The sequence below is a fragment of the Rhodamnia argentea genome, chromosome 6 (assembly GCF_020921035.1).
Source record: "Rhodamnia argentea isolate NSW1041297 chromosome 6, ASM2092103v1, whole genome shotgun sequence".
Lineage (NCBI taxonomy): Eukaryota > Viridiplantae > Streptophyta > Magnoliopsida > Myrtales > Myrtaceae > Rhodamnia > Rhodamnia argentea.
Window position 1 is genome coordinate 22,100,692 of NC_063155.1, and position 26,302 is coordinate 22,126,993.

Sequence of the window (26,302 nt, forward strand, 5' to 3'; positions counted from 1 at the left end):
AGAGAGGTCGGGTCGTTCGTGCGACTTCGCAGTTCGCAACACTGAAAAAGACGATTTTGTACGTGCGGAGATTTGTCACAGCAAGGACAATGCACGTCATATCCGACGCACTATTTACCTGGCGTCGCGAGGAATTGATTCCCAAAAGTGAAATGTGACGTCACTAAACACAGAACACTGCGTCGTCTCGCCGCTCGAGCGAGTCGATCCCAGGCCCCTGTCCAACGCCTCCCCCCTTTTTCTTTTTGTGGAGATCTCGCAAGATCGAACGGTCACGATCGACGCCCCTGGTCAACAAAAAGCCACGACCCTCCTCTGGCATATGACCAAGAAGAAAAAGCAGAGAAAATACCCATAAAGCCCATTGTACTGGAAATTTTTGGGACCCAACATGGACAATTAAAGTCAAAATCCTGTCGACTCAACCCAATTCCCCCCCATGTAGGAAGCAACAAAAAAAGCAGACTGAGGCACAGGAAATTTAGATTAAAGACAGGGGCGGGCTCTTTTCTGAGTACTATTCTTAACGCGCCCCATCCCAGCATCCATCTCCGATCGACGGCGAGGATCGCAGATCCGACCAGCCCAACACCAAATATCCGGCACGTTGAAAAAATAACGCCAAGATTTCCGTCCCCACCCTCCAAAAAACGCATGTCTTGAAATGATTGTAAAAGGGGGAAAAAAAAGCCCCCCAAAAGTCAAAAGGCGTTGAAGGAGGAGGCGGGCGGGGGGCAATGGACTGAAGAACCTCCTCTTATTAGTCCAAGTTCAGCATCCTAGTTGATTAAATAAAAGAAGAAGGAACAGGAGGACAGTCACCGACAAAAGTTTTCCTCTTCAACGTTCGTATATTTCGAACGAAACAGACGCCAAAGTCAAAGAGGAGAAAATGAAACCCCCATCTAGAAGCAAAAGAGCTTCCCCGAAGCTGAAGCTTCATGTTTGCCATCAAAGCGGCTCTGCGACAAAACATGTCGTATGATGAAATTCTCAAGACCAGCGCATCTACCGGCGGTCTTTGTGGTCTTTTAAGTCCCCCACCCCCACCACCAACTGCTGACCAACAATCCACAATCTGGGCAATTAAGGCACACCATCCAGTCATCCACCCTCAGCAGCAAAATTGATTGCTTAAAAACCAGGAAAAAACCTGACCCGATTCGGGTTGACGAGTGCCCTCCCGAGCACTTGTTAAACATGCTCCATACAAAAGTAATAATTCTTTTCCTGGTCTTAAACAGTGTGGAATGCACCAACACCTAGGTTGCAAACTGGAGATACCATGTTCGTTTAGTTCTAGCTTAAAGAGACCCACCAACAAACAACTCCATTAGTCAAAACACCTGATGCAAGACACCCCATGATCCCTCTCGAGCTAACTCGTAAAGGGCAAAAACATCAAATAGAAGAGACAGAGAACTGGAATCAGGAACAACTTTAGGAAGAAGATTGTCCACCTGCAGAAGGAAAGCACCAGGCAACAAAAAGCTTCGGAGTTGCCCTTTTCACCGTTTGTCACTCTAAGCCCATCGGTTTTTTTTTTTTTTTTTTAAACTTTTTCTCTCTCAAATTCCCATTACACCATTTTTCTTGCTCGTCTCTCCCTCTTGAATGAATAGAGAGTACAAGGAGGATTCTTCTTCCCCATAGGTTATGTACAAAAAGAGTGAGGTAATTTACCTCTAAAGAGCCTAATTACAATACTTGCATATCATCGTCGTTGTCGACATAAGTTTCTTTTTGGCACTCTCTGAACTACAATAGAAGTACCTGCTCGGACATCTTAAATCCGATAATCGACATTTTCATCTCTTTGATGCAAGAAACTCAAGCTGGAGCACGCAGGTTTTCTTGGTCGTGGGCATGTCGACGCCGCTTCAAACCATTTTCCCCACACATTGTCTCCAACATCATCCTCGCAGGCTTTAGGCACAAAACTCTACCCGTGCATCTTTGTCAACCTGCTTAAGACAGGGATATTTACTTTAAAATGCAACAGAAGGACCATGCCCTAAGGAAATGCATACCAGATGTAAGAACATCGAACAGAATTACATGATTTATATGATCCCAGAAATGCCATAATGAAGAATTAAACAGCATTAGTAGCATCATCCTGGGATATAGAGCTAAAACATCTTCGGCATCTTTGGGGGTCTATTATGTTCGCCTATTACCTCCTAAAGCTACCACCCACATCGAAATATCATTCAAAATTCGACTAGCATCATTTAACACCAATCTCTTGTCTTCTTACAACTCAAATATGGTCTCTGCTTCCGTAAACGTTACTGCTAAATTTTGAACGCTTATTTTCATTTCCAACCCCATTTGTCAAATTTTCGGAATCCATTCTCCTGCAGATGCTTTCTTGCTTGAATCCAACATCAGTTGCTCATACAAGAACGCCTGCAAATACAGTTTAAACCTCTGAAGAAGAGTAAAGAGACACTGCAGCAAGCCTCGACAGAGGATTTTCAAATAAGAGGAAAAGATTGATCTATCTAGCCCCATGACAGCTGTTAGGCCTCTCAACGTAAAGGGCATTGTCTTGATTACCAACTACTAATTTTCCAACTAATGCACCCTCACAAATGGTTAACCTACGGCGGTGCATTGCACATTCTAGGAATTGAACTACTACTTGCAAAAGATGCATTTAGCTAATGAGCCGAAGAATAGAGATCGCCCATCTAAGAGAAAGGGAAGAGATCATCCAATAATAAGTCCAAAGATATTCAGAAAAAAGGATCATCCGATCTAAAATTGCCAGACAGCTTCTAATCAAACAAATCCTGCCAAAAAGCAGACAACCAACAAATGCCGATTGACCGGGCCAAGAATTCTCAAAAGATCCAAACTTTCCGAGGGTTAGCTAAAACCACCCCTCACCTATTTAAGAAAAAGCGCCAACAACCGAGTCACCGACAAGACTCGCTGAGTTGAAACCAACCCGCCAAATCCCCAACTCAACTCAACTCAACTCGAAAACTCAGCAAAGACATCAATCAGCAAAAAGAGGACAAAAAGTTAGAAAGTTGGATCGGTTTTTACTCACTCACCTGAGCAGCAAAAGAGGTCAGTCGCGGAAAATGACCTTGTCGGCGATGCTCATCAACGGCTCCAAGCAATCCGGCGAGAACTTCCTCGCGAAAAGATAGGAGTCCGAGTAATTCGACGCGCGGAGCCGGTGAATCAGGTCAGGGGAGACCTCCGGGGGCCGGTACGTGTGGGGGTGCCCATTGACCGTGCCTGTCCAATTGACCCGGGTGAGCGTGTAATGCGTGCAAGCGCCCGGGTCCTCCATGGACAGAAGGGTCGGGAAGTAATGCTCCTCAGGATAGCACGCGTCCTCCCGGTAGCAGGGCAGCCGGAACTTCCTCCAAAGCTTGCGGTCCTTCACGACGGCACGGGCATGGCGGCGTGTGAGGACGAAGAACTGGGATCCGACCCGGAACTGTTCGAACGGGACCTCGGGGAGCATGGCATACCGCCCCCGGGCCGTGTACCGCTTCCAGAGGCTTTTCGACCGGGAGTGGATCTCGATGTAGCTGCGGAAGCGGAGGGGGACGCCATGGCTGCGGGCGGCATCGGGGTCGGTAAGGTCGAAGCGGGGGGATTCGAAGAGGGAACGGTAGACGTAGGCCAAGGAGTGGAGCGGGACACAGTGCTGGGAGAGGAGGGCGAAGTAGGTGTTGGCAGGGTCGTCGAGGATGGCGGTGGCGAGGAGGCGGCGGGTGGCGGAGATGAGGGTGGGGGAGGCGCGGGCGGTGCGCTTGGCGGGTATGAAGCGGCCGGCGAAGACGCCGTCGGAGGGGGCGGTGACGTTGGAGAAGGGGTCGGCGTGGACGTAGACGTTGAAGAGGCGGCGGTGGCGGGGGGAGCCGTAGAAGAAGCGGTCCCAGAGGGGGGAGAAGTGGAGGGGGGTGTTGGTGAGGAAGAGGAAGGCGATCTTGGGGCGGCGGGAGGCGGAGGAGAGGCGGGAGGGGGAGGAGGGGGAGGAGGCGCGGCGGAGGAGGGAGAGGTCGTCGAGCTCGTCGGAGGGGGAGATGGGGAGGGGGGGAACTGGGCGGAGGAGGCGGGGGCCGAGGAAGAAGAGGAGGGAGAGGGAGAGGAGAAGGGTGAGGGAGAGAATGTATGGAGATCTGTACATCTAGAATTGCCTCCGATCAATGGCGATGCAGCAGGGGAGGAGGCGGAGAGCGCCGGCCACGATTGGGGGTTAGGGTTTGGATTTGGTGGGAGGGCATAGGTTATAGAGATAGAGAGAGAAACAGAGAGAGAGAGAGAGAGAGAGAGAGAGAGAGTGGTTTTTGGTGCTTGGAAGACGGAGATGGAGAATGGAGATGGAGGGAGGGAAGGAGAAGGGAAGGGGGGGAGGAAGGAGGAGTGATGGCGATAGCGTTGGGTGGGGGGATGAAGCCAAACCAGGATTGGTTTTTGGCGTGGAGGAGCCCTCTTCGCTCTCTCTCTCTCTGTCTGACGGCGTCACGGGGGGGATTTTCTCTTTCTTTTCACCCCTTTTCTTTTCTTTTCCTTTCCTTTCTTGATTTTTTTGTTTACTTGCTATTAATTGAACTGAGTGAGAATTCTCCTGGTAATTAACCCAAATTAAGGACCAACAGGACTCTTAATCAAAAGATTTAAAGGATAAATCCAACATAGGAACCATAACTTTAACCGCATGGTTTTGGTCGGGAGGGTGAGGTGTGGTGAAGCTGTCGCTGACGGGTTGAGCAGATCGAGATCTGGGACCAAGATGGGCTGTCGTGTTGTGTGCTGGCTGTCCCCACTTGCCGCAGCTTCAGAGGAAAGCACGTAAACCATGAAGGAATCCCGAAGATAAGGTCGTGATCAATGATCATGAACGAACCAACAAATCGAAGGCCAACCCCCCAATCGCCCACAACAGAAAAACCAAAAATCAAATTGTTCGTTTTCTTCGGGATGGAGTAGAGGAAGAAGAAGAAGTCTAGGAAAATTGAACAAACCCCACCCCACCCCCCCAACCAAACCAGAGAGAGCACGAACAGACAGCAAACGACTCCAGGAATCACAATCCCTTCTAGAAACAAAGACCAGGAAAACAGTAACATACATAATGACGTGTCTCGGCGACAGCAAAGGGTAAAGGTGCTCCCGAGGATACGAATACACTGGCCGAGTAAAACCGAAACTGGAAAGAAAAAACACAGAGATGCGGTCGTGGCATCAGGGGCGAGAACGAGAGCTGCAGACGCCATGCTTGCCGCCAACAAAGCCGAAGCAAAATCTCTCCCGCTCTGCCATTTTTTGGAAACGCCCCTTGGCAAGTCGACGGGAGAGGTGCGCGGGGGCTCCAAGCAGTTGCTTGCGTCTATTGCAATTCGTGCATTATGCGAGGAGCCTTAAGACGGGATGAGATTGGGCCCTTTTCCTCCTTCGTAATTTGAGAGGTTATCCGATCAGCTTTCCTTGGAAACACATCTTGCCAGCGGACCGGATTTTCTTGATGCAGCAGTTCTGCTGGGGTTCTTAGCAGTTGGCGCCCCGGCAGTCGACCCTTATAAAAATAATTCAACTGAGAGATGAGCTAACTTCCTGATGATGTCTTAGGACTATAAGTTTATAGACAAGACTGGCCTCCAGGCATTGTTTAAACGTACGGACACACGGCATTACAAGTAGAAAATGTGCATCGCAAGTCTGATGCAGATAAGCGGGAATTTTTACAATAAAGGCAGCAGTTGCTCAATGCAATTCATACATCTCTCTGTGCGCATTAACATGTCTGCATTTGCTTCTGGAGAGAGAGAGAGAGATAGTTTACCAGAATTAGGCAGAGAGAATCGTGTCTTCGCCCGTTTATCAGATTGCGCTGATCTCTCTTTAGGGTTACTTTGCGATCTGGAACCACGACCAGACCTGGCTTGGGCCACTTGAATTACATCCTTGACAAGCTTTGACTCTAGCTTGGAGTGGACTGCCTGATCAGAGGGCATCATATTCAATGACTTACAAGGTGAAGAGCCAACATCACTAGTCTGAGAAGGCCCCCTCTTCTGATTACAAAGATTTGTCGAAACCGGTTTCTTGCTGGCAGACTTCGACTGGGCTCCAGTGTCATCCGCACTCTGTGCCGAGCCACTTTCTTGAACTGTCACTCCATCACCGATATTAATGTCAAGAAATCGGTTCTCCCATGGATGAACTGCCATCCATCTCTCCAACCAGGTCCATCCCCAGCTGCTTTTGTCTGGTTCAAACCCGGTAGGCGCAGCCTGCTGTTTTGATCCTGCTTGCCACTGCATGAATACAGGGCCAGTGAAGTAAAAAGAAGAGAGAGATTGTAATTGCCACTGCATAGTACTATATGAGAGAGTTTCAGGCTCATGAAACCCGACGCTAGATTGTGACAGTAATTTTGATTGCGTTGATTGTCTCAGGCTGTAACCACACAAAACATGATGCACTATAAGTTGAGAAAAGATGGTGATCGTGCATAGAGTCCACTTCCGTTAGCATATACTATAATACTTGCTTAGTTCACAGTAAATTACCAGTAGGAAAACTTGTATTTACCAATTCATGCACCTCAGGGAGACAGAATTCATACTGGTAATTTACATATAGCATACAATTTAGTGATGCAAACATACATTGTACAGCATACATAATCCTCGTGCATTTCATCGATTGATGATGCAAATATTAAGTTAACCTGAGAAGATGCATCCCATATTCAGGTCGAGAGTAAATGATACCGCAAATTTTTGCACCGAAAGTTGAAAGTAATATAAACTACGAAGAACCCATCCATTTTGGTTGAGGGCTGAACTATATGGTACTCAATTTAACTGGTTTCTTAGGTCATACTTATGCCATAAAGACATGGAGAAGATATGCAATGTCTTCTACTTCAGTTATTCCGTCTTGAATTCACCCTTTTGTTGAGTTTACACACTTGGATTTGCAGCCTAAGATGCAAACAGCTTCTAATAAACTGAGTTTAAAATCTGGTATCACCAGAGAAGCCAGAGGAAAAGCATAGTTCACAGGTACGATTCCATTGTAATATCAAATATAGCTTACCTGATGAGCTAAAGCATAAGCCATGGCTCTTTCGCGCTTGGTTGCAGCCTCCTGCCTCTTCACTAACTTGGTTTGAATTTCTTCTACAGATCCTACGTGGTCACACCAACCTTCCTGTTTAAACACAAGAAATGCAACCACTCAATAAACCAAGTGCATGACCATGTAAATAGTTATTCCTATGTTCATGTGATACCATTTACTCATCATTTGATAATTTAGCACTGAAACCATAATCAGGGGCGTTGTGTTCTCAAACAAAATAGCACCACCAGTGAAGGTGAGGAAACAAAATTGATGCGAGCACCTTAAACATTTCATAATTTACATTTTCATAGTAAGGAGGGAAAGTCATCAGTAGAAATCTAAAATTTCATCCCTCCGAAACTGTTTCCACCATAATTGATGCTGTCCAGGACCTACATCCAGAGGCATGCATTCAACGTGTGAGAATGACTGACTCCTTAAGACAGCACATAAAGTGAAATAATCGGAACTATCTAAAGAAAATCTGGTAAGTTGTCATCTCCCATGAGTTACTGTAGCAGTTATATCAACCCAACTCAAGAAATTGTAGTACTTGAATGATTTCCTTTGCTGCATATGTGGTCCTACTGTGGTCAAGTATGATGTTCTTTAATCATTCTAATTTCTAAACGGATTAACACCAGAACTAGACCTTGAAGATGCAGCTTCGTAATTCTGACGTTCCATTGGCGATTCAATTGTTATCACGATATAAATAAAACAAGGAAGAAAATGCAGACCCTGCATTACGAGAATAGCAATAATAGCAGCCTACTTCAATCTGCCGAACTTGAGCCTCCTTTCCAATTTGTTGCTTAAGTTTCTGTTCTGCTGTTTGACTTTCCAATGCTAGTCGCCCTCGCCTCACCCGTACATGGGCTTGAACTCTTACTAAAGCTTGCATGCAACGCAGTGTCATTGCAGCTTGCTTTCTAACAGCATGACCTCTAACAAGGGCCTGAAGCCTCACCAACCCTTTCAAAGCACTAAAAGCTCTTCTTGCCTGGTGCAGAAGCCACAAAACTGATCAATCAGACTACGTTGCGAGATATACAACCATAACTCTGCCAATAACTTCGGTTCATAGTAAAACGCTTATGGTGCAAGAGAGATTTGTCGTCAAGTTTTAGAAAGAGAATGATGTGACTGACTAGGAGATTCTGCATTAGCAGCTGGTGTTCATAAAGAAAACGCTTATGGTGCAAGAGAGATTTGTAAGCAGAGGTACCTTCATATATTCTGTCAGAATCCGGATGATACCATTCTATGCTGTTTCAAAAGATTGTAAGAGAAATGCCCTTGAGAATTTAGACTCAGATACTGAATACATTTACTGGTGAAAATAATTATCATGCCGGGATGTCCATTTCATTTTTAGCATTGTTTTATGTCTGCTCATGTAGCTCAATATGTTAAACCCACTATATACTTATCCAGCCCAAAATTGCCGACCGTTTATAAGACACATCCAAAATACGCTCTCAATTCACTGTTTCCCATGATCATCCCGCATGAACTTTCAGTCACTTGAGATGCCTGGACTAGAAATGCCTTGACATGCCCATAACTATTTCTTGACTGTCAATAAATACATGATAAGTGGGAAAATGAAACTGATAAAATAACTGAGCAGAACAAAAGAGCTTCCATAACTTCCTAAAGTGACTTCTTTTGACCTGACCGGGCATCCCATCAATCTTGGGAATTACTAAAAACTTCTATTCAAGAGCCTCTTTATCAGGTCAATAGAAGACTGAAGATCATTTATAGATTGAACTGGCTGCAAAAATCAATACCAGGAAACCACGGAAAGCTGTTTGGATGCGTGTTGCAGCCAACTCTTCTCTTAAAATTTGCTGGTGATGATCGGTTTTCTGTACTTTAACGCAGGTGGAAGGACTACAAGCAGCATCAGAGATGAAATGTTCATTTGTATCCCCAACATGAGAAGCATAATTGCGATTAAGCTGGTCTTGGATGTTTTCAGTCTCCGTACCAACTGAACAGTTCGTAGAATGCAGAGACTTGGAATGTGATTGGCTACTATTCGCCTTCTGTTAAGGGTACAAAATCATGCTGTAGTTATTAAGAGGCCGAAATTCAGAAAACCTACAGTAATTAAAAAGGAAGTGATGTTTGAGCTTAGGACAACATGACTTCAAAGAAAACAAGATTTTATTGTTTAGCATGTCAATATTATGCAGTCAGCGTCTGTCTTTTGGAATACTAGTCCACGAGTTAACTTTACATTCTGCTGACTTGAACAGTATCTTCTCGGTATTCAGACCTTTCCGCTTTGACAAATGTCTGGTTTACTTATTGACTACACAGAGCACCATATATCCTAAATAACATCCGGTACAAGAGGAGTCCCTCCAGCCAAAACTATACATTTCATTTTTGTGGGTCATTCGAAGGGTGCTACAAGATATTCACTCGTGCTTTGCTTATTCCTCCGTAACAAGTCTGTTTCGCACCAAATTGACTCAGTCAACAGAACAAAGTATACAAGGCAGCCCCTAAGGCCGAGTACCAAGCTTGCAAATATGCACATACAAACTTCAACAGTATGGTAACCCACCTCTTCATCCTTATTTGAAGGTGACTTTTGTGATTTTTTTAAACCCACCAAGCCTCTGATCCATTTTCCAGAGACGCCCATTCTGCCTGTTGGATCGGGTCAATCAATAGAACCTGCCAGGAAAAGATGGTTGTGACCATTGCAACCACATTTTTGCACCTTATAGCAGAAACAAAGGGATGAAGGATTTAAAAAAAAATAAACGTATCCAAAAGAAAGTTGTAATTTCTTGAACTACACACAAACTGGTAACGATTTCAAGCCATGGACATTTCACCGTGATCATGAGCCGACTCTCACAAGTTACTACATTGTTTTACAAGTCCAAGCTGGCATTACCTCTTAAGGCAAATCCACTGTCCTTTCCTAGAAGCTAAATTACAGTAACTTCAGTATTGCAATGAACAGCCTCTCGTTGATGGAACCCTAACAAAAACTCCAAACCTGAAGCAGCAACATGGGAGAAATACGAGGGCCTTTCACAGATCGAATGTCATCTCAACAATGTCAATTTCTAAAATAGCTCTACCACGAGTGAAAAGATAAACTGGCCCCTTGGGCAAGCCTCATCCGATGAAAACAGTGATAGTACAGCATCTGCATAGACTACAGAGCACACATCCAATTGCTCAATCCAAGTAATGCTAAGAAAATCGTTGCAGAGGAGGACATGAACAGCACGCGCTATGAAATCAACAGTCACTTTAGAATTATCAGAGAACACTAGAAAGCGACAAATCCATTACAAACTGCATCCCAGCAACTGTTGCCCAGACCACTGCACAACCAGCGTCCTCACAGTTCTCATACATGGACATAAGACCACAAGGAATCGATCCATACGTTGAGAAAGTTCCCCTCCATGAACAAAAACGAGGTTATTATAAAGCCATCAAGAAGCAGCTAGCCACCGCATGCAGGTAGACCCAAAAAAAAAGCCACCATTCATCAGTAACAACCGAAACAACAAACTCTCGCAAATGCCACACGGAGAACGAGTACTGAAAAAAAAGATAAGACATTAAGCACAGAGAGCTCACGGAGCTCAATTCTCCGGAATCAAAGCCCCCGATAACCAGCGACGAGCACAATAGCGCAACGGTGATACCCTTCTTCTTCCTCCGTCTCAATCGATTACCAAGCGAAGAAATCTCTCTCTCTCTCTCTCTCTCTCTGAAAAGGTTTGTCGAACCAAGGGGAAAAAAAAATTCAACTTCAAAGCGATATGGGTGTCTCTCTCTGGGTATAATGTAAGAAGGTGGTCGTGATGAAGTTGAAGAACGAATGTAGAAACAGGACAAAAGAAACAGATGTTGAAAATGGAAAGCAGCGTCGGCGACGTCGACTTGCTGTCGGGTGAACACGCAACAAAACAAACTAAACGGGTCAATTGCCGGTTGCGTGATTAGATTCCTTCCTACGCATCGGATGCTCTCTTTTGTCTAACTTAGCAGATCTCACCCATCATCCCAAAAGAAAAAAGAAAAAAGAAAAACGTGCATTTTTTAATGGATAAATTTAACTGGGTATAAAAATCTAGAGAATCGATTTAAAAAATATATTTTTCCGGTGACGTAAAAGTGAACTCTTCCATTGTGTTTTTATTTTAGAAAACCAGTGAGACGCAAGTCGCATTTGATGTGAAGAACAAGGTAGATTCTTCAGAGGGACACCTTGGGTCTTTGGCGTTTCAAAGCCTCTTATCAGTCGCTAGAGCCTTTCATTATCTGCTATAAACCTGCGTGACATGCCCAGCAGTATGCCCTCGCATGTGCTTTATCATCATCTAATTCTCAAATCGAAAGAATAAGGGGAAGAAAAGAAAGAGAAGATAGATACAGCTAGAGATGATAGGCATGAATTTACACAACCAACGAAGTAATATAAACGAATGGCTTCAAGAACTAACTGATTGGAGAATCTATCTTCTTCTGGAGGTACCGAAACAATCTGGCAGGCGACAACACCGGCTTGTCCCTTGATTTGATACAAAGTCTCCCTACGTCCAGGAGGTTTCTTAGCTCCCTTGAATCGTAGTCATTTCCGAGATCTGGGTCTATCAGCTTATAGATGGAGCTACCCAAATGATTTTCTTGAACCCACTGAATTAGATCGGCCCCTTCCTTTTCAGATGATTGTCCCGTGATGAGCTCCAGGATCAGCACGCCGAGCTGGAAAATAATGTTTCTGCATTCTGCCTCGATACAATCTGCAATGAGAATGAGGGATTCGAAGAATGTTAAGCAATGGGAATAGGAGGATGCACATTTGTATCATTGCGAAGGCGATGAATATGTTGATGACAAATCACCTGTGGGATGAGAAGTTCCGGTGTGATTCCCAGAAGAACCAAGAAAACCAACATTGGATAGCTGAGGATAATCAAGGAAAATGTCATTTTGCTAGTGACTATATATGGTAACAGTAAATTCCAAGATCTTATGAGTTGAGATTCACTGTTATTCGATTCAGAAAATGCAAAGAAGATGCTAGACTAATGCTATGACAGAAATGAAAAAAATCACTACCTTGGCAATGAAGTTCTCATCCAACATGATATTGCTTGCGCTGACAGATACATGATATACTGGGGGATCATTAAATAGGAGCAAATATTCCTGCAGACAGATTGAGACTTTGTCAACTTAAAGCCAGATTTACCCCCAATAAGAAAAACTATCTTATGCACTCATAAGATGAAGCTAGTTTCCTCCCCAGCAGATTCAGCATGACAAAGGATTGGCCAAACACATCTTGTAGTGCTAAGAGCTGTAAGTCATACTACTCAACAGATAAAACATCTGTACCAAAAGGTTGATAATGTCAATATGGTCATTCAGGATTCTACAATCATCCAGGATCATGATACTTTTTTCCAAGGATAAGTTCCGGATTTATGGTTGATGTCTCAGGTCATCAGGTAACTAGCTCTCCAGCGAGAGTCATGCAAGGTTTATGATCATGTCTGGCAGAGACCATTCCAGATTGGAGGGTACACTAAGGAAGCAAATTCCAATTCTTAGGAAAGCCTCCCAATTTGACTTGTCTCTGTTCCTTCATAAGAAATGAAAACTGAAGCTGACAGTTACAACGACTCCATGACTTACCAATGCAGCCGCTACACCATTGGCTATCTGTAGTCTCGTTCTCCAAGTCAAAGGAGTCCTAAGAGGATCTGCAAAGGGCCTCCTTATTTAGACCAAAATTTATCAAGCCACCACTTAGAAAAAAAATTTAACCGAAAGTTACCATTGAGATGGTCCTTCAAGCTACCATTCTCAACATTGTCGAACACTAACAAACTGCAAGGTGTAGAACTATTTGTCATCCAATTGTGAGCCAATTAAACATATAGAGTTGCATTCCCCATTCAGCAGAAGATAACTTCTTTCGAAGTAAAGATATTGTTTTTTTCTCAATCACAGGAGAAGGGATACTTGCTCAATCAAGGTACATTGGATGAACAAGCAAGATCACCAACAGGAGAGAAATTAAAAGACCAGTTATCCACATGCACAAATAAAATATTGTAAGGAAGTACAGCACTGAGGTTTTCAACATTTGCTCAAATGAGGGCCATACCTTTTTTGCCCCATACAGAACCCTCTAAGTGCAAGGAGGTGGCGGTGATGCAAACGGCCTAAGAGCTGCACTTCTCTGTAGAAGACCTCTTTACTCTGATCAAATTCCTTAACCTCTTTCACCAACGCAAGCCCCGCATCACTGAAGTTGGCTCTGTAAGCCGCCCCATGAGCATCGCTATAGATGATCCTGCAAAAGCTGTCCGTTGCCTTCTTTATGTCCTTATATGAGAAGTGCCTCACAAAAGAAACTGGACCTGTAAATATAAGATGGCAATGACAGAGTGCACATAGACAGTAAGAAAGACTTCTCCGAGCAAACGTCAAGTGAAGAAGATTGAATTAAGCACTGCCAATCACATCAACAAATTCAGTGATCATTTCACCGAGACCATTGTTAGATGATATCTTAGATAGGCTGCATAGTTCAAACAATCCCTTTTTGCCACCTGATTTCAAGTAAAAGAACTGGCACATCGTGGCAACTCCATTTGACCTCTCTAGAAGAGATCAAAATTTAAGTAGCTCAAAACAACATTTTACTACACACGATCGTCGCAATAAACACAGGGAACTAGCAAACAGCTTCTACCGTCGTCACAACATTACGACATTGGGATCCATACTGAACTCCACATCACAAACCTTCACCGCCTTTCGAACTCAATCCTTCAGAACCGCTTCCACTTTTCTCATCAAGCCACGGGAATTCCCGCCCTAACGAGCTCCCCATCTTCCATCGCGCAAAGAGGGAGAGAGACCCGCTCCCGCTAATTAATTACGCACGAACTCACAAGTCACAGCAACCGGGGCGAATTACCCAACACCAGGCACGCAACACACTACGAACCCAGAAATTTGGGAAAGGAGAGCCACGAGCTATCACCTCCACCCCGACTCGAATTGCTCACCGCCCGAAGAACTCCAACGCGAGAACCACGGATTGCTCTTGAATTAAAACGTCACAAAACAAATCAAGCGCGGCGAGCTCTTCATTTCCGGATCACAGAGCACGCTGAGGGAGAGAGAGAGAGAGAGTAGTAGTAGTAGTAGTACACCAACCTGGGGGAAGAGGAGCGGGGCGAAAGCAAGCGTGGATCTTACGGATCAAGCGATCCGTACCAGCCGTGGCCACCATGAATCCTCTGCGAATTCTCCCTTTACTGGGGAAGACAGGAGAGCGCAAAAGCTGGAAGAGTACAAGTGGCAGCGAAGTTTCTCAGTGCGTCGGTTTGCTTTTAATCAACGCCATGTTCGTCTTGCCTACTCTTTCACCTCTGCGCGTGGGCGACTGCGAGACCCAGCGACCGGCCGCGTGTCTCTGAGCGAGAGGTGCCAGCTCGGTAAAAACAAAATACGACGCCTGCCGTTATCCGATTCCTTTTTGGTAAAAGAGTAAAACTCCGGCCGTTTCTCGTTCGGTTTGTTTCACCAAAAATAACTTAAAAAAAAAAAATCGAACTTTCAAGCATTTAATTAACAAAAAATAAATTAATTAAGAAAAATATTTTTATTGATACAAAATGATTTCCTCTTTTTCCTCTCTCTTTGCTCTTTGCACTCCTTCAGCTACCTTCTTGTTTAATTTTTTTTTTTCATTTTTCTTCCTTCCTAGGTCGATCGATCACAGGCAAGGGAATAGCTCACCCAAAGACCAGCGAGGCTCGACCTTTCGCAAGTTGGAGCTCGTCCTTTGGCTGTGGTTGATCGCCAACCGTCTCTATTTGAAAAATGTCTCATTTTTCGTGAAACAATCGGAGTCTTTCGCGAAAATGAATGATTTGAAAAATATTTTTCACACTAATCACTTAAAATAATTAGTCAATTTGTATTTAAATATTTGTGGAAGTGTTAGACATCTAAATTTTGAATTCTTATTTATGGCATAAAAATTAGGGACTAACATTAGTCCTTAGCAAAAATGTTAAAATCATTTTTATATAGTTATTACTTAGATTAATTTATTTTAGCATGCACTTACATTTGCATTTGAGTCGGACCGACATCGGATGAAATTAATTCAGTTTGGATTAAGCTCGCAAGAATGTGAAAATCAATCAAGCCGATATCCTCCATGTGGTCAAATATCGCGAAGGATTGCACGACAAAATGGGATCTTTGGGGCGTGGAATTTTTGAAAAAAAATGATGATGATGAAAGGGGGCAGAAGCAAGATTTTTGGGAACAGAAAAGATATTATCAAATAATAGGAAAATGAAAAGAATGTGGGCGCAACGAGAATAGAAGAGAAGCATTTCCCAAAGAGAGAGAAAAACGGAACGCGAAGAAGCTTCCCTTGGACTCACTCTCTCTCTCTCCACTAAGGAATTGGAAGAAATCTGAAACTGTGGGATATCAAAAGTGATCTGGGCAATCCACGGAATCATTCTAGGCGCGGAACAAAAAACAAAAAAGGTCTTGTTCCTCTTCGGTGCTTCTCTTGCAGATTTGCCGTGGGTTCCTTTGCTAACAATTTCAGCCCAAGCGGTGCAGACGAATCCTCCGTCTTGAAGCCCGGTGCCGAGCACAAAGGAGACCAACCTTTTGCCGCGGGAGAGGAAATCAGTCCAACGAGCCTTTCCTTGACTCGTGAATATTTCGCCTTGCATGTTCCCGAACCTGCAAAGGAGAATGAAATCCACGATCTCATTCATTGATGAATCCCCTACTGTGAAGGCTCGTTGAACCACCGTCCAACATCACGAGCCACGCCATCCGCTGCCCTGAGCTGTTCCAATCCCAAACCAGGCTCTGCAAGTTCTTTCGCACCAACACTAAGGCTACGTTCGATTGTCCGTATAAAACTCGAGATAGGATATGTTTTATCCTATCCCGTGTTTAGTAGGTGTTCCGGATAGTATAATGTCGAATATAGAGGAGATATAACCCGGATAAAAAAATCCAAGGGGAGGGGGTAGGATAAAGTCGGATAGGATTTCTCTTATCCGTTATATAAAAGCTAACTTTTAAAATGATGACAACTTTCTTATCTCATTTGTTTATATTTTCATTTTATTATTATTTTTTTTTGCAAAGAGGTTTGAAAATCTAATAAAATGTGTATATTTTCAATTTTTTTTTTGTGTATGAGAACGTTATTTTTATAGTAATAAGATCGGAATATTTCATGAGCATCACGTAGGGGCATATATGTCATTTATATTTATATATAGTTTCTACCAAATGCGGGATATGATAGGATATGAGAATATCCGACTTTAAATCCGTAGTTCACCAAGCGGTGGATAGGATATGGCCAAATCCCTAGATTTCTTATTCTATCATATCCAATCCTATCCCGACCGGAAATCCCGAAGACCAAACGCAGCCTAAGGATGCGTATGGTAACGCTCCAGAAAAAGTGTGTTTGTTCCCAAAGTGTTCTGGGAATACTTTGGGAACGTAAACGCGTATGGTAAAAAAGTGTTCCTAAAGTGTTCCGGGAACACTTTTCGTAAACGGGAACACTTTTGGAGCGAAAACGAGAAACAAAAAATACTTGTTTCTTTGTTCTCGGAACACTTTTTATCAAAGTTTTTGAACACATTTTATAACGTAAGAGGAACACTTTTTGCAACCCTCTGTTCCTGGACTACTCCTTCACACTCTCAAAGACGACGACTTTTTATTAAAGCTTTTGAACACATTTTTTTTTTGTAGTTACTAAACGCGTTTCTGTTCCCAAAAATCGTAGGCGGGAACGTAAACAGAGAAAAAGTGTTTCCGTTCCAAAAGTTGTTCCGGGAACGTAAACGTTACCATACGCACCCTAAGCCGACCAACTTTCAAGCGAAAGGATTCCCAAGTCTTTCCAAAGAAATTTGCGGTCATCGAATCACATGAGCCTCCATATCGAGCCAATCAGCCCAAGTTTTGGATCGCAATTTTTTGGAGCAAATTCAAATTGGAGAACATCCTTGCGAAATACCTACTTTGCATGGATTGAATGTTAGATTGCATATCTTAAAATTCCGTTACTTGATTTAGAATATTGCAATACTCGATTACCTGAATTGATGGATTGCGTGTCTAAATTGAATATTTTGGGATTTTTGTTGTGCAATATATGACTTGCCTAGTTTGAAAGATTTGGTTGGAATAAAATATGAAAATTTCAAAATCTTTTTTTGAAAATTTCTTGAAGATACTCAAGATACCAAAAATCTTTCAAAATGTGATCGATTAGGAAAATCTCATAATCCGCAACTTGCCATACAAGTAAGGATTTGAGTTCAATCGTTAATCGTATGATTACGAATTAAATATTAACTCAAATATTCGCGAAATACATTCAAAAATCAGTTGATATAACCACTTCATTGATTTGATTGGCGTGATATCTTTAGAACGAATATTCTCTTACATGATATTTAAAATTTTAAAAGATATTGCGTTGCATTTTAAATTAAAATCATGTAGATATTTGCACGTTAATTTACTTTTCAGAATGAGTGAATTTTGATTTGCATTCTAGGATAGAATCCGCATATTTGAGTAGATTTTCATGTCTAAAATAATTTATCTTTAATATGTTGGGGATTAGGCAAACTTGAACCATAAAATATGTAAGATAATTATCCTTAGACATAGTTTTATTTAGGGTCATTCATTAATCCGAAAAAAAATAAAATAAGCTTTATATGTCATTTGCATGCTAGGTTTAGATCATGTAGAATTTGCATGTTTACGTCTTAAATTAATTCGTAAGTCATGTAGTCAATTTAATTAGACCGTAACATCATTTGTACATTAGTTTCATTTAATTGCATGTCATCTAGGTTAGTCATGTAGTTAATTAAATTAATTTCATACGCATGCTTAGGATTTCCTTGCATTTAATTTAATTCATTTGCATCTTAGATTAAATTCATGCATTGCATATAGGTTAGTCTTTATCCCATTAAAAAGCAAAAATTCAAAAGTGAGAACAATTTATCTTGGCGTATGCTTCCCGCAATTACCTTGACTTCTGGATGTTCAATTAATTGATTGTGCAATCGCATGATAACCTTTGTTTATGACTTTGGTTAAAATCAATTAATGTTGCTTGACAAAATTCATTTTCATGAAATAAAATGGTACCGAAAGGGCGTTAGAGTAATATAGCGTAATCAAGTCCCCGGACTTGGAATCTCTAGTTCGTAGAAGTAATTTAGTTCTCTCACTAATTTATTTAGGTTTCTAATCGACCTACCAAAAACGATTAGTGGCGACTCCAATTCAAATATCTTTGCATGTTAAGTTGCGATTTGGTATGGACTTTGGAGAGTCCGAGTTAAGTTAGTTGAATAATTGACCCGATAATCCATTAGCCTAGAAACTTGATTTTTATGTCGCGACGGGAAGAAATTATTTTCGTCAACTTATAAGATAAGCGACCATTTTTTGTTAAATATTTTCAAAATCACTCATTTTTTGTGGAACAAAATGAGCATAAGAATGATTGCTTAAAAAATATTTTTATCGTAAACGAAAATATTCAAACATAAATTTTTGTCAATAATGAAAAAAAATCATTGACTAATTATTTCGAGTAATATAGATAATCATTTCCACAAATATATTTTTCAAACCATTAATTTTTCTTTAAAAAAAGCACACTTAAGCTCAATTTATTTTACAAAAAATCAATCATTAAAAAAATATTATTGTAATTTTGCCCATTAATAGCCTTTTAGAAAAAGAGATAACTAAAAAGTACTTCCATTATCCACAAAGCATGAGTTGTGTTTATGGCGAAAATGTTTTTTTATCGATTATTTTTATAAGCGATAAAAATGATTAAAATTAGAAAATAATATATTTCAAATTGTTGCGAAACACACAGAACCTTAATTTTGAAAAATTATAAAACCGACTTCGGGTTGGACATGCTTTTTTTCCTTTTCATAAGATCTCTCTCGGAGAGACACGAGCCAGGTTGAACTACCGTTGCTCCAAACATTCACTTACCACATCGCCGATGTCAAAAAGCACCTTCCGGTGAAATTATTTATTCTTCACGAAATAAAAATTGAACAACAATAAGATGTTGAGAAGAGTGCGTTGATTTGCCTCTATTCAACCCATCTTTTTTTTTTCGAATTCCCCCGTCCCCTAGAGTTTCTCTCCTCCTCAAGCCATTAGAGGTGATCGGTTCTCGGTCCAGTCCGGTTCCCCTTAAGAACCGATAACTTGATCGGTGATCTCGGTTCTCAATTTTCTGGAACCCGAAACCGAACTACCAGCCCAATCCGGTTCCCGGGCTGTTCCATTGGATCGGACACATGCCAAAAAAAAAAATTCACCATTCCTAACATAGAGCAAATAAGCTTGGTTACTTTCAAAAAATAAAACAGAATGTAACTAAAAAGACTTCTACATAGAAGAATAAAAAATAGAAAGTGTCAATAGCTTCTCAATTTGGTAAAATTTCTTGGACACCCTTAACAAGTAAAGAGAGGGTAACTTTAAAAAAAAAATTCAATCGGTCCGGTCCTAGGATCCTAGAACCAAGAACCGGACCGCTCCCTCTAGAACCAGAAACCGGACCACCGGTCCGGGCGATCCCGGTTTGAGTGGTCTGATTCGCTCACCCCTACAAGCCATCGCCCAAGCTCCTGTTTTCTGCAGCAAATTTTCATAGGGAAAGACCTCTTCCCTCCCCTTCTCCCGTTTTCTTTTTATCTTCTTATTTCTTTATCTCCTCCATTTTTTTTTGGAAGATTTCTTTGTTTATTTCGAGGACTAGTTCGCTCGATTTCTTTTACACGAAGAGTTTTTATTTGGCGAGCATAGAAGTTCGAAGCGCATCGATTTCTTGAAAGACTTCGATATTCCGGATCCGCTCGCTTGCTTCGACTTTGGTGTTTGCTTTTATAGTTGAGCGTTGCTTCTCTATTGCTTTAGCAATCGACTTATCTAAAAGTAATTTTGTGATTAATTGGTATCGGTTTTGTAGGTCTACTTTTCTAATCTAGAATTACATTTAAATTTGGGGGAGGGGGTCTTCTATTTCGATGTAGAAATAAATCTGGAATTTACAAGACATTCTCCATGCTTTTCCAACCCGTCGGTTGTTGTTGCCTCTATACGGTTATGGTACCGAGGACGCCGTACTTAGGCGAGCACCACCTATTGGCAAAGCTATGGTTATTTGAAAAGAAAATCTCAGCGTGTGTTCATTATTGAAGTTGATGCTAGACTTTGCGATTGGGCGCCGATTATACATTGATGCTATGACATACCCGTTTTTATAGAATGAGCAAGTTTATCTTTCCAATTTATCGTTTCTGTTTGATTTTCATCTTTATCTTAAAATTATATTTCTCTTATTCAAGTAAAATGAAAATTTCTTTTTGAAAAAAAAAAAACTATCTTTTCTCCCGCGAATCCCACCACCAAATCGAAATGACAAATGAAAATCGTTGGCTGTAATCGCTCGGAGGTAAGTTATAAGAAAGCATGGCTGGGAAGAACACCTTCAATCGAAGATAGAGTTGCCACTTATAAAACACAGAATTTTACAATTTTATCCTCGTCTTTTTGTTTGATGTTCTCTAGTTAGAAAGGGCCAATTTGGGAAGCCGAAAAACTAGACGGACTACACATGTTTTCCTTCAATCCTGCCACGTGTCACCGTCCAGTAATTTTCAAGATGGCAACTTTCGAATCATCGGAAGTTAGTTATTGCATACGTGGTGTCCAAACCCCCCCCCCCCCCCCCCCAAAAAAAAAACAAAAAACTCAAACCCCAACAAAAAAAAATACACCGGCAGTATATTACGCAAAAATATAGAGCGGACAAAAATTCCAGGCGACGTTATAGGGGCATGGTGGTAAATTCAAATGTCGCCACCCGAAGCCGCACCGGCGAAGCATGAACGGACGGCGGGACAGGGGGACCAGATGAGCCCGCGGGGGATCAAGATCGACGGCCGGGATCATGCCTCGTTAGCCTCGACACGGGCTCCGAGAAACCGTTGAAATTTACCGGACGCGAGCTCCGACTTTCCAAAATAGTTGGTAGGTTCGCGTGACGTCCAGACAAAACCGCCACGTGTACGTCACCCGCAACCCCCAGCCAGAGCCCAAGTCCCCCTCGCGCTTCGAAATCAAACGGACGCTAGAAACCGACCGTGGCCCAGGATCAAGATAACACTCGTCTTGGCGTGCATTTCTTTTTCTTTTTGCTTCTTTTCATTTGTTGGATTTTGGTTTTTTTTTTCTTCTTCTCTGTGTAGAGTCGCAGAGCGGGAACGAAGAGAGAGAGAGGAGCTCCGCGAAAATGGCGAGTGGCGAGCTGAATGCAGTGGAGAGGCAGGACGAGGGCGCCGTCGAGCTTCCGGCTCCGTCGGGCTGGAAGAAGCAGGTGACTCTTTGCGTTTTTCATTTTGCGATTTTCGATTTCGTTAGGTTCTAGCCCTAATTTGTCCTCCGAGAGCTGGATTTCCTCGCGTTAGGTTTTCCGTTTTTTTTCCTCCCAGGAGGAAGCTGGTTTTCGTTGGAATCCTTGAAAATGTGGGTGATTGTGCTAGTAATAGCGATTCTTTTTGCAAAATCGAGAGCGTGGTCGGGTTCCTTCCTGTTCTTCGTACCCGGATGAGGTTCGGCGTCTGTCAGTTGATGAAGTCACGTAACAGCTGTGGGTTTTTCTTTCTTTTTTTGGTTCTCTATTGAGCTCAATTTCTGATACATCTGTGGGATTCGAGAACCATGGGATTGAAGAAAGGTTCTTTTGATTGCTCCACAGCTTCTGTAGCTGCGCAATGATTAATGCAGCTGTCGTTGTTTCTTTCCTTTTTTTTTTTTTTTTTTTGATGGGCTGTGTGGGGTTGGTGTAGTATTCTTGTTCAATTTCCTTGTATTGAATCGAGGGGGGGTTTTGGATTAGTCCAACATGAAAAGTCGTTCTTTTTGTTTTTCCCTAAAAGAAATTGAAAAAGAAAAGTAAAGTAATTATTTCGATCTTGTTTTGGCTAATTTGGTATCTTTTCCTGTTTGCTGCTAGTCTGAAGCACCATAACTTGGCACATTGTTCAGTAGCTGGTTTACTTTTTGGAACTTTCTTAAAGATAGATTATGTGTTTGTTTTAGGGACTTCCAACTTTTGTTTTTCTGTACATGCTCTTTATCGTTTTTACTTAGAGAAGTCTATGACGAGACTCGGATCTGCTCCAACTCATCAAAGGACGTGCTTGCTTCCTACTCTTTCCAAGTGATCATTTTCACCATTAAGTTGGTTGTCCATGTGAAATGTTAATCTAGAAGGAATGGAAATGCGTACCATGTCTTGCACCAGTGATGTTGTGAATTTCTCATGCCGCATTGCTTTCTCTGAATGTTACTGTAGATTTTGCATCATGGGCTGAATATGAATATTTGACTCGAGGGAAGAGTACGTAAGGATGTTTACATATACAACTATATAAACACTTTTATGTACTGCTTGACTTCGTCATTTTCGAAATGGCACGAATTACCCGAATCTCAAACGATTAAACATTTATGCTGCCTCAAATTCCATATCATAATATTGGAATCAATTTCTTCCCCCAACACTGTATATTGTTTTCATGGCTATTTAGTGGGTCTATTTTGTATTCATGCAAGAGTGGAACAAACATGCAATATCTCGTCCCATCTGAAAAATGAACTTATTAACCTACTATAGTTCAGGTATTCTTATCAGCAGTGCAGGAAAATAATTCTTGGAGTCTTAGCTGTAGGAGTAAATCAAAACAACATTGAAGAGCAAAAGTTTGATGATCTTTAACATCATATTACGGGTAGTAAACCAAAATTTGTGATCGAAAATCTGTCAAAGACATGATCAACTTTTTATGTGTTTAAATTTGACAGTTTTGATTGATTATGCTTCTCAAGATATTAATTCGGTAGTGGTATCATTCAGTCATTGACTATTCACACTGTTTTATTTGTACATGGAATAGGGATATTGTCTGAATTTCATGGAAGAGGATGTCCTTAATGGTTTGCATGCAAAGAACTTAAAAGTAGTCTCCCATTTTAGATTGAACTGCCCTGCCTTTCTAAAGGCCTGATACATGTGTGAGAAGTGATACTGGCAACTTCTTGAGATAATTGATGTGCCTTTAGATTTGAAGAAAAATTCAAGCTGGTAGAACTCGAAGTGAGGTAAGTTTGAAGCCAAGCAGCTAAGTTTTCTTTAAACATTGTCATGATACTGATTTGATTGTGAACAATTCTCTTTGCTCTCTTTGCTCTTTGCTGAAAAGCCCTTTTCAGGACAGACTTCTTATGTTGTAGACTCAAGGTCTCTGGGTTGATCAGGCATGAAAATTTGGGAACCCCCAAAGGATGAATGAGTAAGAAGTAATAGAAAGTAAACACGAAACAAAGTGAATTTGCCTCAGTGAATGTAGTATGCGTGTTTTCTGAATACAGTTGAGTTCATCCTTCTCGTTTCTCTAATGTGAAAGGCCCCTCTTTTCGCTGCTTTTATATAGATGTCTCATCTCTTCTCAGCGATTATTTAATTGACAAGAGGCATATGTCTGTTGTCTATTATTCTCATGTTACGTCCTTCTCTTTTCCAGTTTTTCCTAAAAGAAAAGTGGGTCGTGGTTCCATGTTGTTGAAGTAGTTGTTGTCCCACATCGATTGTGAATGGGTCCTTGTATGCTCTTTATATTCATGTAGTTTCCCTTCACCTATCAGCTTAAGCTTTTGGGTTGGATTTTCTAACATGGTATCAGAGTTAATATAGTTCGTGTATATGGGCCCACCCTCATTAGTCAATTTCCACGTGCCACTTGTAATCCGGCTGGCACATGAGATGGGTCCACCCCCATTAGTCGGACATCCGTTGTGAACGGATCCACCCCCATTAGTTCCAACACGTAATTTGTTGCAACATGATGAATCTTACCAACCACAGCTAGCAATCCTTTTCATCTACTCTTTTTCCTTGTGCCTGCAGCTCACTCAAAAGAAAAGTGGGACGCCTAGGAGAAACGAGATAGTCTTTATTTCACCTACTGGTGAGGAGATTAAGAGTAAGAGGCAGTTGGATCATTTTCTCAAATCTCATCCTGGAGGACCGTCAGCTTCTGAATTCGACTGGAGCACAGGTTTCTCTCTCTCTCTCTCTCTCTCTCTCTCTCACACACACACACACACGCATGCACACATGGGCACGCACGCGCGCATAGAGGGTGGATTTTGTGTTGCTTTTGTATTTTTCATGCATTTTCAATGGTGTGGGAATCAGGTGAAACTCCTAGGCGTTCTACGAGGATTAGCGAGAAAGTGAAAGCAACAGAGACCCCTGAAAATGAGCCCCCTCCGAAGCGGTACAGCGGAAAGAAGGGGGTGAAAGCTAAAAAACAAGATACTGAAGTAGGGTATGAGGATGCTGAAGATAAAGAAGATGCTGCAGCTGGGGAAGAAACTAAAGCAAGCGAGGAAGTGGAAATGAAAGATGCAGTTGAAGATGATCTGGCAAAGAACAAAGGAGATGTTCCTGATAAAGAATCTGATGAAGCAGTGCATGAGACGAGCAGTGAGAAGGTAGAGAACCCAGGAGCTACTGGTGAAGCCGAGAAAGAGCAGCTTGACAAAGAGTCTCAAGCACCCCAAGTAGAGGAAGCTAAGGACGATACTGAAAATAACTTGGCAGAGCCTGAGTTTGAAGGTAAGACCGCTTCTGATGCAAAGGAAGAGCACATGGGGAGTGAAGGACCCGCATCTGTAGGTTCTGTGGATAAAAAGGAAGGATCCGAGGACAAGCCAGCAGAATCTGAAGCACCATCTGTACAAAAGGAAAGTGAGCCTCCGGAATGTGCAAAAGATGGACTTCCTGGTGCTGATATTAAGGCTGTTAGGGACCTTCATCCAGAAGAAGTCGGTGTCGATGGAAATAAGGCGAGTTGAGATGGAAAAAGCTTTCCAGATTATCACTCTGACCTCCAGGGATATTTAATACGAGGCGTAGGTCATGAAGTTATTATCTATAGAGATTTTGCTAGTCTTAGAACTAATTTCTTTGTTAACATCATCCTCCAAACTTCATTAAGTCGGATCTTGACACTGGGCCTTAGTTATTGCCATCCCATAGCAAGGCGGCAGCGATGACGACGATATCCTGTGTCCGTAGCATGGTCGTCGCAATAGTTGGAGTTGTTTATGGTGCTTTTGTCGGGTTAATTTTTGTATTGTATCCTAGAATCGAGACACGTGATTCTTAGACATTTTAATCTGCTCTAAATTCAGTGAAGCTTTACATCTTGGCATCCTCGTTAATGGCCTGAATCCCTTGCAGCCGAATTCCTGAGCATCACCAATTTCTTCTGGCGTAAACTTTCGGTTCTTTCCTACTCGCGTGGTATGAGACTGGTATGACTTCCCTGTAATGATCATGAATTGATACGTGGGTCGTTCACACATTCAGACGAGTGGGATAATCAAGTCGAATTGCCGTCAATTACTGCTTTATTCTAACGGGGAAAGATCTTTCATCAAATTGTGTTGTTATCATGTCTTTCTTCAATTGAAATTTGTAGTTGCAAGGGTTTGAGTTTATTAAAATCAATCATTTCTCAAGAAATTTTAGAGAATTTTTAAAGTTATGACACCATTCATATTCTTATAGTTATCGTTAAAAAGAACACTTATATTTTCACTGCAGCACTAATGTCATTTTCTAAAAATATTATGCGGCACTAATTTAGTATTAAATTGTCTAATAAAAAATCAACTAAAGTGACTTTGGTTTTTTAAAAATTGTCTTATGGCAAAAGATTGTATGAAAAGCTATTATATCAATACGCACTTAAAAGTGAAATCCAATTTGGCACTGGTAACAGGCAAATAAAATTTGTAACTCATCAATAAATGATGACATGTACCAATGTTTATTTATACGTAAAAAATTACTTAATATTTTGACCAATCCAAAACATTTCACCTAATTTTATATAGCACATTAAGTTATTAAAGTAGTCGGTAAAATATTTGAAGAGTCAAGAAATGTGGATACGTTCCGAAATAGAGACAAAATAAAAGGTTGGTGAATGAT

At 41.8% G+C, this 26,302-nt stretch overlaps 5 protein-coding genes across 13 annotated transcripts in view; 1 reads left to right on the plus strand and 4 right to left on the minus strand.

The window, feature by feature from the left end:
• Positions 1-4,285, minus strand: part of LOC115734303 (serine/threonine-protein phosphatase BSL3) — a 22,051-nt gene extending 17,766 nt beyond the window's left edge. The window contains exon 1 of the mRNA XM_030665028.2: positions 4,270-4,285. The gene's annotated coding sequence lies outside the window, so the exon portion shown is untranslated. The remainder of the gene's footprint in view (positions 1-4,269) is intronic.
• Positions 1,493-4,298, minus strand: LOC115734217 (glycosyltransferase BC10). Its single transcript, XM_030664852.2, has 2 exons — positions 3,066-4,298; positions 1,493-1,964 (listed from the first exon to the last, which is right to left on the minus strand). Exon 1 carries the CDS (start codon positions 4,154-4,156, stop codon positions 3,083-3,085), a length of 1,074 nt encoding a protein of 357 aa, XP_030520712.2. The 5' UTR covers positions 4,157-4,298; the 3' UTR covers positions 1,493-1,964; positions 3,066-3,082.
• Positions 4,275-25,527, plus strand: LOC115734219 (methyl-CpG-binding domain-containing protein 11-like). 3 transcript variants are annotated; one of them, XM_030664857.2, is made up of 4 exons: positions 4,275-4,312; positions 21,509-21,613; positions 24,206-24,356; positions 24,497-25,527. In XM_030664857.2, the coding sequence occupies exons 2-4, from the start codon at positions 21,530-21,532 to the stop codon at positions 25,156-25,158; spliced, it is 897 nt and encodes a 298-aa protein (XP_030520717.1). In that variant the 5' UTR covers positions 4,275-4,312; positions 21,509-21,529; the 3' UTR covers positions 25,159-25,527. The 3 variants fall into 3 exon arrangements, with proteins under 3 accessions (XP_030520717.1, XP_048136261.1, XP_030520713.1); XM_048280304.1 differs by lacking the exon at positions 4,275-4,312 and having other exon boundaries at positions 21,483-21,613; XM_030664853.2 differs by lacking the exons at positions 4,275-4,312; positions 21,509-21,613 and adding an exon at positions 21,888-23,856 and having other exon boundaries at positions 24,126-24,356.
• On the minus strand, positions 5,043-11,092 carry LOC115734215 (protein IQ-DOMAIN 5-like). Of its 6 annotated transcripts, none has more exons than XM_030664849.2 (8): positions 10,723-11,092; positions 10,022-10,126; positions 9,683-9,795; positions 8,898-9,155; positions 7,877-8,104; positions 7,075-7,188; positions 5,813-6,287; positions 5,043-5,545 (listed from the first exon to the last, which is right to left on the minus strand). In XM_030664849.2, exons 3-8 carry the CDS (start codon positions 9,761-9,763, stop codon positions 5,448-5,450), a joined length of 1,254 nt encoding a protein of 417 aa, XP_030520709.2. In that variant the 5' UTR covers positions 9,764-9,795; positions 10,022-10,126; positions 10,723-11,092; the 3' UTR covers positions 5,043-5,447. The 6 variants fall into 6 exon arrangements, with proteins under 6 accessions (XP_030520709.2, XP_048136259.1, XP_048136256.1 ...); XM_048280302.1 differs by having other exon boundaries at positions 10,022-10,048; positions 10,712-11,092; XM_048280299.1 differs by having other exon boundaries at positions 10,212-11,092.
• Positions 11,383-14,508, minus strand: LOC115734220 (probable receptor-like protein kinase At1g49730). Of its 2 annotated transcripts, none has more exons than XM_048280305.1 (7): positions 14,326-14,508; positions 13,265-13,520; positions 12,932-12,999; positions 12,790-12,857; positions 12,211-12,300; positions 11,994-12,054; positions 11,383-11,891 (listed from the first exon to the last, which is right to left on the minus strand). In XM_048280305.1, the coding sequence occupies exons 1-7, from the start codon at positions 14,399-14,401 to the stop codon at positions 11,587-11,589; spliced, it is 924 nt and encodes a 307-aa protein (XP_048136262.1). In that variant the 5' UTR covers positions 14,402-14,508; the 3' UTR covers positions 11,383-11,586. The 2 variants fall into 2 exon arrangements, with proteins under 2 accessions (XP_048136262.1, XP_030520722.1); XM_030664862.2 differs by having other exon boundaries at positions 12,932-12,984; positions 14,326-14,507.
• Positions 25,528-26,302: the final 775 nt, after the last annotated feature.